The sequence below is a fragment of the Zonotrichia albicollis genome, chromosome 25 (genome assembly GCF_047830755.1).
Source record: "Zonotrichia albicollis isolate bZonAlb1 chromosome 25, bZonAlb1.hap1, whole genome shotgun sequence".
Classification (NCBI taxonomy): Eukaryota; Metazoa; Chordata; class Aves; order Passeriformes; family Passerellidae; genus Zonotrichia; species Zonotrichia albicollis.
In genome coordinates this window covers 1,949,185-1,968,141 of record NC_133843.1, presented here as the reverse complement: position 1 = coordinate 1,968,141, position 18,957 = coordinate 1,949,185, and the positions used below count along the sequence as shown (strand labels likewise).

The window sequence follows — 18,957 nt, the reverse complement described above, 5'->3', positions numbered from 1 at the left end:
CCTCACAGCTCCTCTTTCCAGCACTGATTCTGACTTTTGAAGTTCCAGAGTCGAGGTTTGGCTGGGATTCTGCAGGGAGTGAGGTGGAGGTCACTTTTCTCTTCCATTCTGGTGTCAGGATTTATTTTTCTGACCTGCTGCATTAACACTGGAATCAGAATCAGAGAATGAGACCCAGAATGAGAATCTTGGGTCACTTTTCCATTCTGGTGTAAAGATTTATTTTTCTCACCTGCTGCATTAACTGTAGGTGAATTCCTGAAAGCATCACCTTTGCCCAGAATAGAAATTTGGCTTCTCCACCATCTGCCATGCAGTGCTCAATGTCACCACCTTGATTTCCCTAAATAAATTAAGAATTAAATTTATTTAATCCTCACAGCTCCTCTTTCCACCCCTGATTCTGAATTTTAAAGTTCCAGAGTCGAGGTTTGACCGGGATTCTGCAGGGAGTGAGGTGGAGGTCACTTTTCCATTCTGGTGTCAAGATTTATTTTTCTCACCTGCTGCATTAACACTGGAATCAAAATCAGAGAATGAGACCCAGAGTGAGACTCTTGGGTCACTTTTCTCTTCCATTCTGGTGTGAAGATTTATTTTTCTCACCTGCTGCATTAACACTGGAGTCAAAATCAGAGAATGAGACCCAGAATGAGACTCTTGGGTCACTTTTCCATTCTGGTGTAAAAATTTATTTTTCTCACCTGCTGCATTAACTGTAGGTGAATTCCTGAAAGCATCACCTTTGCCCAGAATAGAAATTTGCCTTCTCCACCATCTGCCATGCAGTGCTCAATGTCACCACCTTGATTTCCCTAAATAAATGAAGAATTAAGTTGATTTAATCCTCTTTCCACCACTGATTCTGACTTTTGAAGTTCCAGAGTCGAGGTTTGACCGGGATTCTGCAGGCAGTGAGGGGGAGGAGGAGGAGGTGGGTGAAGGCTCCCCTCACTCCAATGCCATGACAGAAGGGGAATTCATTCCTGACTCTCCAGCTTCCTCCCCCATCGAGCTGAAACAGGAGCTGCCCAAATACCTGCCTGCCCTGCAGGTGAGGAAATATCCTCTCCAATATTTTTGATATCATTGATACCTGTTATCTTGCTCTTGCTGTCTGAAAAAATATCCTTGTGAGAGTTCTGTTATCATACACAGAAACTGGTTATTCTTTATGTAGCCAACAACAAAGTGACAATATTAATATTAATATTAATTATAAATTTATAAAATATATATAAATAAATATATTATATTTAAATTAAATAATATATTTAAATTATATATATATTATATATATTATATATATTATATATTATATATATAATGTATAATATATTTAAATTATATATAGATATATATTTAAATTAAATAATATATTTAAATTATATATATTATATATATTATATATAATGTATAATATATTTAAATTATATATAAATATATATTTAAATTAAATAATATATTTAAATATTATATATATAAAATATAAATTATTAATATAAAAATATTAATAAAAATCAATTTTTTACTAATTAATTCTGTGAAATAATATATATAAATATAATTACTAATTAATTCTGCTGCCTTTGCCTTTGTGCAGAAGTGAATGGAATAATTGAATTAATCTACTGAAACACAGGATTCCTTTAGAAACTCCATGAAAAAAAGCAAACCCCAAACACACCTTTCTCATATGGTTTAGAGCTGAATCCTTCTGGTAAATTTTAACTGTGAAGTTGTTATAAAAGCAAAAACTGCTGGAGCAGTAAATGTTGTTGCTGTGATTTCCAGGGCTGTCGCAGCGTGGAGGAATTCCAGTGTCTGAACAGGATTGAGGAGGGAACCTATGGAGTGGTGTACAGGGCCAAGGACAAAAAGACTGGTGGGTATCAGAGCCCTCCTCTTCCTCAGGCTGGTTATTCAGGGCTGGAAATTATCATTTTATATTTTCAGTGATCAACAAAATCTATTTAAAATATTTCTTTGCCAGCAATATTTCTTTATTTGCTCATTTCAAGGCAGAACAGCACAGATAATTCAATATTTAATCAGTGAGACAACACCTGGTAATGTGAATTATTAACTGTGTGATGGGAAATGTTATCATTTTACATTTTCAGTGATCAACAAAATCTATTTAAAATATTTCTTTACCAGCAATATTTCTTTATTTGCTCATTTCAAGGCAGAACAGCACAGATAATTCAATATTTAATCAGTGAGACAATTAATAATATATATAATATATATAATATATTAGATATATATAATATATTATATATATTATATATATATAATATATAGTATATATAATAATTATAATAATTCACCTGGTATTGTGAATTATTAACTGTGTGATGGGAAATGTTTCCTTTGCAGATGAAATCGTGGCTCTGAAGAGACTGAAAATGGAAAAGGAGAAGGAAGGTTTCCCCATTACTTCTCTGAGAGAAATAAATACAATTCTGAAAGCTCAGCACCTGAATATTGTCACTGTCAGAGTAAGGCTGCAATCTTTTATGGCTTTTATTTTGTTGAAATATTCCTCTTGGCTTTTAAATATCAAAATATCAGCAAGCCTGGCAGATCTTGCTGCTGTGAACAGTTGTGTGCTGCTCACAATCTGATATTTCACCAAAAAATGAGCAGTTTTTTTAATAGAAAAAATACAAATTTTAAGGATTTTACCAATGGCAGCCCCATCCTCTGGCAGATCTTGCTGCTGTGAACAGTTGTGTGCTGCTCATAAGGCACAATCTGATATTTTACCAAAAAATGAGCAGTTTTTTTAATAGAAAAAATACAATTTTTAAGGATTTTACCAATGGCGGCCCCATGCTCATAAGACACAATCTGATATTTTACCAAAAAATGAGCAGTTTTTTAAATAGAAAAAAAATACAATTTTTAAAGATTTTACCAATGGCAGCCCCATCCTCTAAATTTCTATTTACATTTCTAAATTTACATTTCTGAATTCTAAATACATAAATTCATAATTCTAAAATACATAAATTTACATTTCTAAAATAGATTTTAGATGCTTTTTAAGCACCATGTGTAAGTTTTGCTGGTTTATCCTCTAAATTTCTATTTACATTTCTAAATTTACATTTCTAAATTCTAAATACATAAATTCATAATTCTAAAATACATAAATTTACATTTCTAAAATAGATTTTGGATGCTTTTTAAGCACCATGTGTAAGTTTTTCTGGTTTATCCTCTAAATTTCTATTTACATTTCTAAATTTACATTTCTAAATTCTAAATACATAAATTCATAATTCTAAAATACATAAATTTACATCTCTAAAATAGATTTTGGATGCTTTTCAAACACCATGTGTAAGTTTTGCTGGTTGGCTGTGTGTTGCAGGAGATTGTTGTGGGCAGCAACATGGATAAAATCTATATTGTGATGAATTATGTGGAGCACGACCTGAAGAGCCTGATGGAAACCATGAAACAGCCCTTCCTGCCAGGTACTGGGCTCACATTCCTGCATTTTCCTGTTTGCTCCCTGTCATGGTTTAGGCCTGGCACAGAGCCAGTGCCCCCCATGAAAATGCCCTCACCCTGGTGTCTGCTGTGAGATGTGACCAGGAATAAGCAAAACAGGCTCCAACTTAAACATAAAGAACACTTTATTACCTAAACTATAGGAAAATAGGGAAAAACTATAAGGAAAAGAAAAAAAAATTGAAAACCTTACAAAAACCACTTTCCCCCTCCCCACTACCTGACTTTCCCAATCCGATACATTCTCCCAAATCACCAACTGCCCAGCCTGGCCCCACACTTTAGTATACTCAAACTGCAGTTCATGAAGAGGAAAGGAGTCCTTCTTGTTCCATAGGCTTCTCCTGGAAACACACTGAAACCTCGTGTGCTTCCCTGTCACTTCGGCACCGCCCGGAAAAAGTCCTTTTGCCGCTTGTGACATCTTCCTTCCATGCCCAGTGCTCTCACCACCGTGCATGGCCAGAGCTGCTTTTAGGGTTGTCTTTCAAGGATGCCTTGTCTCACTCCAAAAAGGCACAGTCTCTGCTTTGGGACATCTGTCCCCCCCATATTTTTCCAACCCCCTGGGGCCGGGGGGTCCTCACAATGAACCCTCCTGGTTTTGAGGCACTGCCTCCCCCTAAATGCAGTCTGTGTCACAGGAACAACTGAGTCCATGGCCACAAGAAAAGTCCAGCCAAAAGGCCACTCCAAATCATCTCTCCCCATTCAATCATCTCCACGTTCTTTGGGCCAGGTCCTTGTCTCATCTCATCTCATCTCTTATCTCCCTTCTTATTCAGCTTCGAGGAGGATTAGCATTTTTGCAAGGCCCCAATCATGAAAGAAAGGGGTTAAAACTTTCAGTCTCTGTCTGTCCCGGAGCTGCGGCACTCCCACACATGCTGCTGCTCCGGCCGGGCACTCTTCCTCCCCCTTCTCCTCCTGGGCCGGCTGCTATCACATTCGGTGTCGCCGGCTCTCTCTCTCCCTCCTGGGGGGGGATGGCTGCCCGAGGGCTGACTCCCTGGGATCTTCCACCCTTCCATCCTTGAAGCCCCCTCACCTCCCATCTCTGTCCAGGCCCAGGGCCTACCACGTGGCTGCTCCTCCCCCGCCCAGCAGCAGCAGCTGGACGGGGGGGGAGATCTGACCTCTTCTCCTCGACGTCCCAAGAGAGCCTGCCAGGGGCAGAGCCCCCCTTTTTAACCCCTGTGTATTCTCGGAGGTGTGTCCAAACCCCACTGGCTACACCAGGTGCCAGTCTCAAACTCCGAACATCCATTGGTTTGACCACAGCATCCCAGAATTCCCACTTCTTCCTGGTCAAACCACCACACTCCCCAAATCCTGATCCAAATGGAGGTGTGGCTGATCCAGTTTGTGTTGGGGGAGTTTCACCTGTGAAAACAACACTGGGCTTTAAATTTGGCTGCTTCCTATTAGGGACAATTAATTTCTGAGCATCATTTGGATGAATTCCAGCTGCCCAAATGAATTTTGCTGTTCTGTAACACATTTTTATATAGGCCCTACTGTGCTTTAACTCACCACTCCTTCCTGCCCCCCAAACAAACAAACACAAATTCAAGGTAGATTTCTTTTCTTCAATGCATTTTTTTATCATTTATTTATTTTCTTTCCCTCAATGCGTTTTTTTATCATTTATTTATTTCTTTTCTTCAATGCATTTTTTTATCATTTATTTATTTTCTTTCCCTCAATGCGTTTTTTTATCATTTATTTCTTTCTTTTCTTCAATGCTTTTTTTATCATTTATTTCCTTTCTTCAATAATTTTTATATTATTGAAGATTTTTTATATTATTGAAGAATTCTTCAATAATTTTTAATAATTTTATTTTCTTCCATGCATTTCTTTATCATTTATTTCTTTCTTTTCTTCAATGCATTTTTTTCTCATTCATTTATTTCCTTTCTTCAATGCATTTTTTTATCATTTATTTATTTCTTTTCTTCAATGCAAATAATGATAAATAAATTGCAAATAAATGATAAAAAATGCATTTTTTATCATTTATTTATTTCTTTTCTTCAGTGCATTTTTTTATCATTTATTTCTTTTCTTCAATGCATTTTTTAGTCATTTTTTAATTTCTTTTCTTCAATGTGTTTTTTTATCATTTATTTCTTCAATGCATTTTTTTCTCATTTATTTATTTCTTTTCTTCAATGCATTTTTAATCATTTATTGATTTCTTTTCTTCAATGCATTTTTTAATCATTTATTTCTTTCTTTTCTTCAATGCATTTTTTTATCATTTATTATCTATTTTCTTCAATGCATTTTTTTTGTCATTCATTTATTTCTGTTCTTCAATGCATTTTTTTATTAATTTATTTATTTCTTTTCTTCAATGCATTTTTTTATCATTTATTGATTTCTTTTCTTCAATGCATTTTTTATCATTTATTTCTTTCTTCAATGCATTTTTTTATCATTTCTTTTCTTCAATGCATTTTTTTATCATTTATTGATTTCTTTTCTTCAATGCTTTTTTTTATCATTTATTGATTTCTTTTCTTCAATGCTTTTTTTTATCATTTATTGATTTCTTCAATGCATTTTTTGTCATTTATTTCTTTTCTTCAATGCATTTTTTTATAATCTATTTATTTTCTTCAATGCATTTTTTTATCATTTATTTATTTATTTCTTCAATGCATTTTTTAATCATTTATTTATTTATTTCTTCAATGCATTTTTTAATCGTTTGTTGATTTCTTCAATGCATTTTTTTATCATTTATTTCTTTCTTTTCTTCAATGCAATTTTTTTATCATTTCTTTTCTTCAGTGCATTTTTTTACCATTTATTTATTTTCTTCAATGCATTTTTTTATCGTTTATTTATTTCTTTTCTTCAATGCATTTTTTTATCATTTATTGATTTCTTTTCTTCAATGCATTTTTTTATCATTTATTTCTTTCTTTTCTTCAATGCAAATAATGATAAATAAATTGCAAATAAATGATAAAAAATGCATTTTTTATCATTTATTTATTTCTGTTCTTCAATGCATTTTTCTATCATTTATTTCGTTCTTTTCTTCAATGCATTTTTTTATCATTTATTGATTTCTTCAATGCATTTTTTTATCATTTATTGATTTCTTTTCTTCAATGCATTTTTTTATCATTTATTTCTTCAATGCATTTTCTTATCATTTATTTGTTTCCTTCCTTCAATGCATTTTTTTATCATTTATTTCTTTCTTTTCTTCAATGCATTTTTTTATAATTTATTTATTTTATTCAATGCATTTTTTTAATAATTTATTTATTTTCTCCAATGCATTTTTTTATCATTTATTTCTTTCTTTTCTTCAATGCATTTTTTTATCATTTATTTCTTTTCTTCAATGCATTTTTTCTCATTTATTCCTTGATTTTTGCTCCTTGCAGGGGAAGTGAAGACTCTGATGATTCAGTTACTCCGAGGGGTCAAACACCTCCACGACAACTGGATCCTCCACCGAGACCTGAAAACGTCCAACCTGCTGCTCAGCCATTCCGGCATCTTAAAGGCAAGAATTAGGGGGAAAAAATGAGGAAATCAGGACAAATCCAGTGCTGCAGAATGGTGGCTGTGCAGGGCTGGAAATGCTGTTTGCTCTCCTTCCAGGTGGGGGATTTTGGGCTGGCCAGGGAGTACGGCTCCCCCCTGAAGCCCTACACGCCCGTGGTGGTGACGCTGTGGTACCGAGCCCCTGAGCTGCTGCTGGGAGCCAAGGTCAGCTCCTCCTCTTCCTCTCTGTGTTTGTAAACTCCTGGCTGCATTTTATAAACCCTTATCAGTGTGTGAGCAGTGAATTATAGTGATTTATAGCTGAAAATCCTGATTATTCTATCAGCGTTATTATTATCATCACTATTGTCCTATCATCCTATATCAATGGAAATCCTGATTATTCTATCATCGTTATTATCATCACTATCATATCAATGGAAATCCTGATTATTCTATCATTATTATTATTATTATCATCATTATCAGCACTATCATCCTATATCAAAGGAAATCCTGATTATTCTATCATCGTTATTATTATTATTATCACTATCATCCTATATCAATGGAAATCCTGATTATTCTATTATTATTATTATTATTATTATCATCACTATCATCCTATATCAGTGGAAATCCTGATTATTCTATCATCATTATTATTATTATCATCATTATCATCATTATCATCCTATATCAGTGGAAATCCTGATAATTCTATCATCATTATTATTATTATAATCATCACTATCATTCTATATCAATGGAAATCCTGATTATTCTATTATCATTATTATTATCATCATCATTATCATCCTATCATCCTATATCTATGCAAATCCTGATTATTCTATTATTATTATTATTATTATTATTATTATCATCACTATCATCCTATATCAATGGAAATCCTGATTATTCTATCATCATTATTATCATTATTATTATTATTATTATTATCATCACTATCATCCTATATCAATGGAAATCCTGATTATTCTATCATCATTATTATCATTATTATTATTATCATCATTATCATCATTATCATCCTATATCAGTGGAAATCCTGATAATTCTATAATCATTATTATTATTATTATCATCACTATCATCCTATATCAATGGAAATCCTGATTATTCTATAATTATTATTATCATCACTATCATCCTATATCAATGGAAATCCTGATTATTCTATCATCATTATTATTATTATTATCATCACTGTCATCCTATATCAATGGAAATCCTGATTATTCTATCATCAACATTATTATTATTATCATCATTATCATCACTATCGTCCTATATCAGTGGAAATCCTGATTATTCTATCATCATCATTATTATTATCATCACTATCATCACTATCATTCTATATAAATGGAAATCCTGATTATTCTATCATTTTTATTATTATCATCATTATCATCCTATATCAATGGAAATCCTGATTATTCTATCATTATTATTATTATCATCACTATCATCCTATATCAATGGAAATCCTGATTATTCTATTATTATTATTATCATCACTATCATCCTGTATCAATGGAAATCCTGATTATTCTAGCATCATTATTATTATCATTATCATCACTATCATCCTATATCAGTGGAAATCCTGATTATTCTATCATCATTATTATTATTATCATCACTATCATCACTATCATTCTCTATCAATGGAAATCCTGATTATTCTATCATCATCATTATTATTATCATCATTATCATCCTATATCAATGGAAATCCTGATTATTCTATCATTATTATTATTATTATCATCATTATCATCACTATTGTCCTATATCAATGGAAATCCTGATTATTCTATCATCGTTATTGTTATCATCACTATCATCCTATCATCCTATATAAATGGAAATCCTGATTATCATTATTATTATTATCATCATTATCATCACTATCATCCTATATCAATGGAAATCCTGATTATTCTATTATTATTATTATTATTATCATCACTATCGTCCAATATCAATGGAAATCCTGATTATTCTATTATTATTATTATTATCATCACTGTCATCCTATATCAATGGAAATCCTGATTATTCTATCATTATTATTATTATTATTATTATTATTATTATTATTATTATTATTATCATCACTGTCATCCTATATCAATGGAAATCCTGATTATTCTATCATTATTATTATTATTATTATTATTATTATTATTATTATTATTATTATCATCACTATCATCCTATATCAGTGGAAATCCTGATTATTCTATCATTATTATTATGATTATTATCATTATTATCAGCACTATCATCCTATATCAATGGAAATCCTTATTATTCTATCATCATTATTATTATTATCAGCACTATCGTCCTATCTCACTATCATCCATAAATATATAAATGATTATATAATTTATTATTCGACATTATTTATGTTATTGTTGTATGTCTTCATATATATAATTATTCAATATATATTTTAAATATATATTTAATAGAAATATATATTTACTATATATTTATTGTTTATTTATATATATTTATAATATATTATATATTTATTATATACTATAATAATATATATTAAATAGATTTTATTAAATATATAATTATTGTACATTATTAAGTATGTAATGGGTTTTGTCCCTTGGAGTTCTGATGTGCTCAGTGCCGATGGATTGTGGCAAAATTGTCACCTTTGGCAGCTGGATTTTAAATGTCCTTTTAAATGAGTTGAAAAATCTCTTTTAAAATTAATCTAAATAATCTGAGAGCAGAACAAGGTGCTGGCACTGTTCTAGAATGTTCCCTGCTGCTCGCTGAAATCTGGGTGAAATCAAGAACCGCTAGAAAAAATTCTGATTTTTCAGCTGTGCTGCTTTGTTTGTGAGTGGAAAAGAGAGGCATCACTGTGGAAACTTTCACCTTTCATCCTGAAAGATTTGTGTACATGGGTATTGCTCAGAATTCATTATTAGAAATTTGAAATAATTACAGAGAGATAATAATTGAGAGAGTAATTGAGACCTGGCCCTTGGGTGTGGGACTGGTTGTGTGTGTTCTGCTCAAAAAAAACCCCAAATAAACCCCCAGAAACCACAACATCCCTCCAAACAACTCAGTGAAAAATCTTCCTGATTTTTGAGGTGTAATTTTATTTATTTATTATTATTAATTTATTTATTTCCCTTCTTTGCAGGAGTATTCCACAGCCATAGACATGTGGTCAGTGGGGTGCATCTTTGGGGAGCTGCTGACACAGAAGCCGCTGTTCCCAGGGAAGTCAGAGATCGACCAGATTAACAAAGTTTTTAAGGTAATTTTGAACATATTTGGGGATTTTAACTGATTTTAGAAACAGGAGAAATTCAGAATTTGGAGTAGTGCTTGTTCTTTAACAGAGATTCAGCCTCAATAAAAAGTTATTTAATGAAAAGTTCTTTAATCTGCTTTACCACACTTTGAGCGGGCTGAGACCACGATTTGTGTTTCCTCTGGATCCTCCCCAAATCATGAATAAATAAATTATGCACTCTGAGTTTATTCAAGGGATATTTTAATGTTCATTTGCAGGATCTGGGCACTCCCAGTGAGAAGATCTGGCCAGGTTACAACGAGCTGCCAGCAGTGAAGAAAATGACCTTCACCGAGTACCCCTACAACAACCTGCGCAAGCGCTTCGGGGCGCTGCTCTCCGACCAGGGCTTCGACCTCATGAACAAGTGGGTGCCCCATTCCAGGGAATTTCTGACCAGGAAAACCAATTTTCTGTGCTGTGAAAGGTTTATAAAATCATGCCCAGGTTGTGTGGTTAACACTGTGGTACAGGAGTAGCTGATGTGTACTAAAATCTCTCTCTGAAATAGCAAAAATTGTAAATATTCTAGAATAATTACCCTGGGTCCCTTTGGAGCTTTATATTTCCATCCAAGGGAAATTTTATTACTGGGTATTGGGTATAATAGAATTATACCCAATAAAAGAATGGCTAAAATCTCTCTGAAATAGCAAAAATTGTAAATATTCTAGAATAATTATCCTGGATCCTTTTGGAGCTTTATCTGTCTATCTAAGGGTATAGGTATAATTCTATTAATTTGGTATCATTTTATTACTGGGTATTGGGTATAATAGAGTTATACCCAATAGTAGAATGGCTAAAATCTCTCTGAAATAACAAAAATTTTAAATATTCGAGAATAATTACCCTGGGTCCCTTTGGAGCTTTATCTGTCTATCCAAGGGTATTGATTTGATATCATTTTATTATTGGGTATAATATAATTATACCCAATAAAAGAATGGCTAAAATCTCTCTGAAATAACAAAAATTTTAAATATTCTAGAATAATTATCCTGGGTTCCTTTGGAGCTTTATATTTCTATCCAAGGGTATTGATTTGATATTTTATTACTGGGTATTGGGTATAATAGAATTATACCCAATAATAGAATGGCTAAAATCTCTCTGAAATTTAAATATTCTAGAATAATTACCCTGGGTCCCTTTGGAGCTTTATATTTCCATCCAAGGGTATTGATTTGGTATCATTTTATTACTGGGTAATTATACCCAATAATAGAATGGCTAAAATCTCTCTGAAATTCAAATATTCTAGAATAATTACCCTGGATCCTTTTGGAGCTTTATCTGTCTATCCAAGGGTATTGATTTGATATCATTTTATTACTGGGTATTGGGTATAATAGAATGGCTAAAATCTCTCTGAAATAGCAAAAATTTTAAATATTCTAGAATAATTACCCTGGGTCCCTTTGGAGCTTTATATTTCCATCCAAGGGTATTGATTTGATATCATTTTATTACTGGGTATAATATAATTATACCCAATAATAGAATGGCTAAAATCTCTCTAAAATAGCAAAAATTTTAAATATTCTAGAATAATTACCCTGGGTCCCTCTGGAGCTTTATATTTCCATCCAAGGGTATTCATTTGATATCATTTTATTACTGGGTATAATATAATTATACCCAATAAAAGAATGGCTAAAATCTCTCTGAAATAGCAAAAATTTTAAATATTCTAGAATAATTACCCTGGGTCCCTTTGGAGCTTTATATTTCTATCCAAGGGTATTGATTTGATATTTTATTACTGGGTATTGGGTATAATAGAATTATACCCAATAATAGAATGGCTAAAATCTCTCTGAAATAGCAAAAATTTTAAATTTTAAATATTTATATCCTGGGTCCCTTTGGAGCTTTATCTGTCTATCCAAGGGTATTGATTTGATATCATTTTATTACTGGGTATTGGGTATAATATAATTATAATAATATAATTATACCCAATAAAAGAATGGCTAAAATCTCTCTGAAATAACAGAAATTTTAAATATTCGAGAATAATTACCCTGGGTCCCTTTGGAGCTTTATATTTCCATCCAAGGGTATTGATTTGGTATCATTTTATTACTAGGTATAATATAATTATACCCAATAATAGAATGGCTAAAATCTCTCTGAAATTTAAATATTCTAGAATAATTACCCTGGATCCTTTTGGAGCTTTATCTGTCTATCCAAGGGTATTGATTTGGTATCATTTTATTACTGGGTATTGGGTATAATAGAATGGCTAAAATCTCTCTGAAATAGCAAAAATTTTAAATATTCTAGAATAATTACCCTGGGTCCCTTTGGAGCTTTATATTTCCATCCAAGGGTATTGATTTGATATCATTTTATTACTGGGTATAATATAATTATACCCAATAAAAGAATGGCTAAAATCTCTCTGAAATAACAACAATTTTAAATATTCTAGAATAATTACCCTGGGTCCCTTTGGAGCTTTATCTGTCTATCCAAGGGTATTGATTTGATATCATTTTATTACTGGGTATTGGGTATAATATAATTATACTCAATAATAGAATGGCTAAAATCTCTCTGAAATAGCAAAAATTGTAAATATTCTAGAATAATTATCCTGGGTCCCTTTGGAGCTTTATCTGTCTATCTAAGGGTATAGGTATAATTCTATTAATTTGGTATCATTTTATTACTGGGTATTGGGTATAATAGAGTTATACTCAATAATAGAATGGCTAAAATCTCTCTGAAATAGCAAAAATTTTAAATATTCTAGAATAATTACCCTGGGTCCCTTTGGAGCTTTATATTTCCATCCAAGGGTATTGATTTGATATCATTTTATTACTGGGTATAATATAATTATACCCAATAAAAGAATGGCTAAAACCTCTCTGAAATAGCAAAAATTTTAAATTTTAAATATTTATATCCTGGGTCCCTTTGGAGCTTTATCTGTCTATCCAAGGGTATTGATTTGATATAATTTTATTACTGGGTATTGGGTATAATATAATTATAATAATATAATTATACCCAATAATAGAATGGCTAAAATCTCTCTGAAATAGCAAAAATTTCAAATATTCTAGAATAATTACCCTGGGTCCCTCTGGAGCTTTATATTTCCATCCAAGGGTATTGATTTGATATCATTTTATTACTGGGTATAATATAATTATACCCAATAAAAGAATGGCTAAAATCTCTCTGAAATAACAAAAATTTTAAATATTCTAGAATAATTACCCTGGGTCCCCTTGGAGCTTTATCTGTCTATCCAAGAGTATTAATTTGGTATCATTTTATTACTGGGTATTGCGTATAATAGAATTATACCCAATAATAGAATGGCTAAAATCTCTCTGAAATTTAAATATTCTAGAATAATTAGCCTGGGTCCCTTTGGAGCTTTATATTTCCATCCAAGGGTATTGATTTGGTATCATTTTATTACTGGGTATTGGGTATAATAGAATTATACCCAATAATAGAATGGCTAAAATCTCTCTGAAATAGCAAAAATTTTAAATTTTAAATATTTATATCCTGGGTCCCTTTGGAGCTTTATATTTCTATCCAAGGGTATTGATTTGGTATCATTTTATTACTGGGTATTGGGTATAATAGAATTATAATAATATAATTATACCCAATAATAGAATGGCTAAAATCTCTCTGAAATAGCAAAAATTTCAAATATTCTAGAATAATTACCCTGGGTCCCTTTGGAGCTTTATCTGTCTATCTAAGGGTATAGGTATAATTCTATTAATTTGGTATCATTTTATTACTGGGTATTGGGTATAATAGAGTTATACCCAATAATAGAATGGCTGAAATCTCTCTGAAATAACAAAAATTTTAAAGATTCGAGAATAACTACCCTGGGTCCCTTTGGAGCTTTATCTGTCTATCTAAGGGTATTGATTTGGTATCATTTTATTACTGGGTATTGGGTATAATAGAATGGCTAAAATCTCTCTGAAATAGCAAAAATTGTAAATATTCTAGAATAATTTCTATCCAAGGGTATTGATTTGGTATCATTTTATTACTGGGTATTGGGTATAATATAATTATAATAATATAATTATACCCAATAATAGAATGGCTAAAATCTCTCTGAAATAGCAAAAATTTTAAATATTCTAGAATAATTACCCTGGGTCCCTTTGGAGCTTTGGTATTATTTTATTACTGGGTATTGGTATAATTCTATTAATTAGGTACATTTTGTTACTGGACATTGGGTATAATTCTATTACTTTGGTATTACTTTATTACTGGGTATTGGTATAATTCTATTAATTAGGTACATTTTATTACTGGACATTGGTATAATTCTATTACTTTGGTATTATTTTATTACTGGGTATTGATATAATTCCATTAATTAGGTACATTTTATTACTGGTCATTGGTATAATTCTATTACTTTGGTATTATTTTATTACTGGGTATTGATATAATTCCATTAATTAGGTACATTTTATTACTGGGTATTGGTATAATTCTATTACTTTGGTATTATTTTATTACTGGGTATTGGTATAATTCTATTAATTAGGTATATTTTATTACTGGACATTGGGTATAATTCTATTCATTTGGTATCATTTTATTACTGGACATTTTGTATTAACTTAGTATCATTTTATTCCTGGGTACTGGGTATAATTCTGTTACTGGGTGTTGATATAATTCTATTAAAACCATACCAAAGCAATAGAATGACACCAATAGCTTCTCACAGAATCCCACCCAGCCAATTGAATTGCACCAAATCCATAGATTCCCACCCAGCCCCAATACCCAGAGCCACAATTCTGCTGAACATCCCAGAACCCTGCAGAGCATTCCTGGCAGTTTTGGGGGTTCAAATCTCGTTTTCCTGTGTCCTTGGCAGTTTCCTGACGTACTACCCAGCACGGCGCATCACGGCCGAGGACGGGCTGAAGCACGAGTACTTCCGGGAGACCCCGCTGCCCATCGACCCCTCCATGTTCCCCACCTGGCCCGCCAAGAGCGAGCAGCAGAGGGTCAAGAGGGGCACCAGCCCCCGGCCCCCCGAGGGAGGGCTGGGCTACAGCCAGCTGGTGAGTGTGGGTGTGACACAGGGCAGGGCTACAGCCAGCTGGTGAGTGTGGGTGTGGGTGTGACACAGGGCTGTGAGTGTGACACAGGGCTGGGCTACAGCCAGCTGGTGAGTGTGACACAGGGCTGGGAGTGTGGGTGTGACACAGGGCAGGGCTACAGCCAGCTGGTGAGTGTGACACAGGGTACAGCCAGCTGGGAGTGTGACACAGGGCAGGGAGTGTGACACAGGGCAGGGCTACAGCCAGCTGGTGAGTGTGGGTGTGACACAGGGCTACAGCCAGCTGTGGGTGTGACACAGGGCTGTGAGTGTGACACAGGGCTGGGCTACAGCCAGCTGTGAGTGTGGGTGTGACACAGAGCTGGGAGTGTGGGTGTGACACAGGGCTGGGCTACAGCCAGCTAGTGAGCGTGACACAGGGCTGGGAGTGTGACACAGGGCTGGGCTACAGCCAGCTGGTGAGTGTGACACAGGGGTGTGAGTGTGACACAGGGCTGGGCTACAGCCAGCTGGTGAGTGTGGGTGTGTGACACAGGGTACAGCCAGCTGTGAGTGTGGGTGTGACACAGGGCAGGGCTACAGCCAGCTGGTGAGTGTGGGTGTGACACAGAGCTGTGAGTGTGGGTGTGACACAGGGTTACAGCCAGCTGTGGGTGTGACACAGGGCTGTGAGTGTGGGTGTGACACAGAGCTGTGGGTGTGACACAGGGCTCAGCCAGCTGTGAGTGTGGGTGTGACACAGGGTACAGCCAGCTGGGAGTGTGACACAGAGCTGTGAGTGTGACACAGGGCTGGGAGTGTGGGTGTGACACAGGGCTGGGCTACAGCCAGCTGGTGAGTGTGGGTGTGACACAGGGCTGTGAGTGTGACACAGGGCTGGGCTACAGCCAGCTGGTGAGTGTGGGTGTGACACAGGGCTACAGCCAGCTGGGAGTGTGGGTGTGTGACACAGGGCTGGGAGTGTGGGTGTGACACAGGGCTGGGCTACAGCCAGCTGGGAGTGTGACACAGGGCTGTGAGTGTGACACAGGGCAGGGCTACAGCCAGCTGGGAGTGTGACACAGGGCTACAGCCAGCTGGTGAGTGTGACACAGGGCTACAGCCAGCTGGGAGTGTGACACAGGGTTACAGCCAGCTGGGAGTGTGGGTGTGACACAGGGCTGTGAGTGTGGGTGTGACACAGGGCTACAGCCAGCTGGTGAGTGTGACACAGGGCAGGGCTACAGCCAGCTGGTGAGTGTGACACAGGGCTGTGAGTGTGACACAGGGCTGTGAGTGTGGGTGTGACACAGGGCTACAGCCAGCTGGTGAGTGTGACACAGGGCAGGGCTACAGCCAGCTGTGAGTGTGACACAGAGCTACAGCCAGCTGTGAGTGTGGCTGTGACACAGAGCTGTGAGTGTGACACAGGGTTACAGCCAGCTGTGAGTGTGACACAGGGTTACAGCCAGCTGTGGGTGTAACACAGGACTGTGAGTGTGGGTGTGACACAGGGCTGTGAGTGTGGGTGTGACACAGAGCTGTGGGTGTGACACAGGGCTCAGCCAGCTGTGGGTGTGCCACAGGGCAGGGCTGCAGCTGGGCTGGGCTTTGCTCGGGATGCTGAGATTGCCCTGCCCTGCAGGGACGCCCCTGTTCTCTCTTTCTCACGCAGTCCAAAGTGGGTACAGAATTAGGAACACTCCAACTGCTTTTAGCAATGGCCAGTTTTGAAATAGCAATATTTATTATGAATAACCTTAACTGTGATGGCACTAATCAAACATTTCTGTCTCATCTTGAGCTGCTTTATTTTTGCTGTTCAGAGTTTTGGAGGGTAAGTGCAGCAGCCCAGCCCCTGCTCAGTGCCCTGTGCTTGCTCCTCACAGGGTGATGATGACCTGAAGGACACAGGTTTCCATCTGACCACCACAAACCAAGGAGCTTCTGCTGCAGGACCTGGCTTCAGCCTCAAGTTTTGAACTCAGCATAAAAAAGGAGGGGGGAAAAAATCCCCAAAAATCAAAAAAAGCACCATTCATGTGAGTGGATTTGATGCCCCAGTTCTGTTCTGTGTCAGGGGCACAGATGTTTTTCCCTGTGAAAAAAACTCCAAGATTATCACAGATTCCAAGGCTCTTGTTTTATAAATCAATGTGGAGTTTAACTGCTGCATTCCATTAGAGGACTGGAGTTCCTGAAAACCCAGGATCATCACAAACTGTGGCAAAGGACAACTTGAAATAACAGTCCTGGAACAGTTTCTGGTTTATTTCTTTTTTGTTGAGTTTGTTTTGTTTTGTTTTGGTTTTTTTCCTTGTAAATTTGTAGAATTAAAATACATTTTCAATTGTTTAATAGTGTGAAGGATTTCATTGCTTCACATGCAGCAAAGTGGGATGTTGGTGACAGTAAAGAGAGTTTATTTTTTATTTTAAGTAATAAATTGTTTATGTCTGAATATATTTAGGGCAAAAAGAAAAATGACAATTATGAAGTTTGTATCCTTGGAGAGAGCTGGGCTGGGTTTGATATTCCCTGACCAGATTTTTGGGTTTTTTTGTTCTGTAATTGTATTTACAGTGGTGCAAAACAAATTACTCTATTGTTTTATAAATCAAAAAGATTTAATATGGAGACTTGAAACTTTATTTTCTGTGAAAGTTTGGTTTTTTATATTTTTTGCCCTTTTTCCATGCAGAGAAGAGCTCAGCTTCAGTGGTTGTGCAAGGCCACATTCCAGCCCTTGCTGGGGAAGGAGGAGAGGAGGAATCCTGGTGCAATCTCTGATTTGTGAAGCTGTCACTTTGTTTTGGGAAGGGGGAGATCTGAAAACACCACATTTTCCTGCAGCCACAGCCGGGCCCCAGGCCAGGCAGGGATTAACCAACCCTAAATATTTGATTTATCAGTTTCAGCCCATTTTGGGGAGCTGTGCTGGGGCTGGATGCTGTGGTGTGTTCTTAAGTTTGGTAGTTGCTCCCCCATTTTCTGTATTAAATGGTTTCTTCCTTTCCCAGGCTACCCTGCCAGTTCGGTTGCTATGGAAATGAAACTGCTCCCCCCATTTTCTGTATTAAATGGTTTCTTCCTTTCCCAGGACCCTGTCAGTTCGGTTGCTATGGAAATGAAACTGCTCCCCCCATTTTCTGTATTAAATGGTTTCTTCCTTTCCCAGGCTACCCTGTCAGTTCGGTTGCTATGGAAATGAAACCGCTCCCCCCATTTTCTGTATTAAATGGTTTCTTCCTTTCCCAGGCTACCCTGTCAGTTCGGTTGCTATGGAAATGAAACCGCTCCCCCCATTTTCTGTATTAAATGGTTTCTTCCTTTCCCAGGACCCTGTCAGTTCGGTTGCTATGGAAATGAAACCGCTCCCCCCATTTTCTGTATTAAATAGTTTCTTCCTTTCCCAGGCTACCTGTCAGGTTGCCATGGAAATGAAACTGCTCCTCCCCTGGTTTCTCTTATAAAGTGAAAGTGCCTCCTCCTT

The 18,957-nt window shown here is 35.5% G+C and overlaps 1 protein-coding gene across 11 annotated transcripts in view; it reads left to right on the top strand.

Annotated features, from left to right (window-relative positions):
* LOC102069673 (cyclin-dependent kinase 11B) overlaps window positions 1–17,822 on the top strand; it is a 32,441-nt gene extending 14,619 nt beyond the window's left edge. For 4 of the 11 annotated variants that reach the window (XM_074558602.1, XM_074558601.1, XM_074558595.1 and 1 more), the window contains 10 exons: window positions 879–1,054; window positions 1,795–1,885; window positions 2,383–2,504; window positions 3,383–3,488; window positions 6,933–7,054; window positions 7,153–7,260; window positions 10,244–10,360; window positions 10,618–10,766; window positions 15,297–15,486; window positions 17,354–17,822. In XM_074558602.1, the coding sequence (XP_074414703.1) occupies window positions 879–1,054; window positions 1,795–1,885; window positions 2,383–2,504; window positions 3,383–3,488; window positions 6,933–7,054; window positions 7,153–7,260; window positions 10,244–10,360; window positions 10,618–10,766; window positions 15,297–15,486; window positions 17,354–17,446 (1,274 nt within the window). In that variant the 3' untranslated portion in view covers window positions 17,447–17,822. Of the gene's footprint in view, window positions 1–416; window positions 464–878; window positions 1,055–1,794; window positions 1,886–2,382; window positions 2,505–3,382; window positions 3,489–6,932; window positions 7,055–7,152; window positions 7,261–10,243; window positions 10,361–10,617; window positions 10,767–15,296; window positions 15,487–17,353 lie in introns of all 11 variants that reach the window. The other 7 variants (XM_074558603.1, XM_074558600.1, XM_074558597.1 and 4 more) reach the window with 5 other exon arrangements.
* The last annotated feature ends 1,135 nt before the right edge of the window (window positions 17,823–18,957 follow it).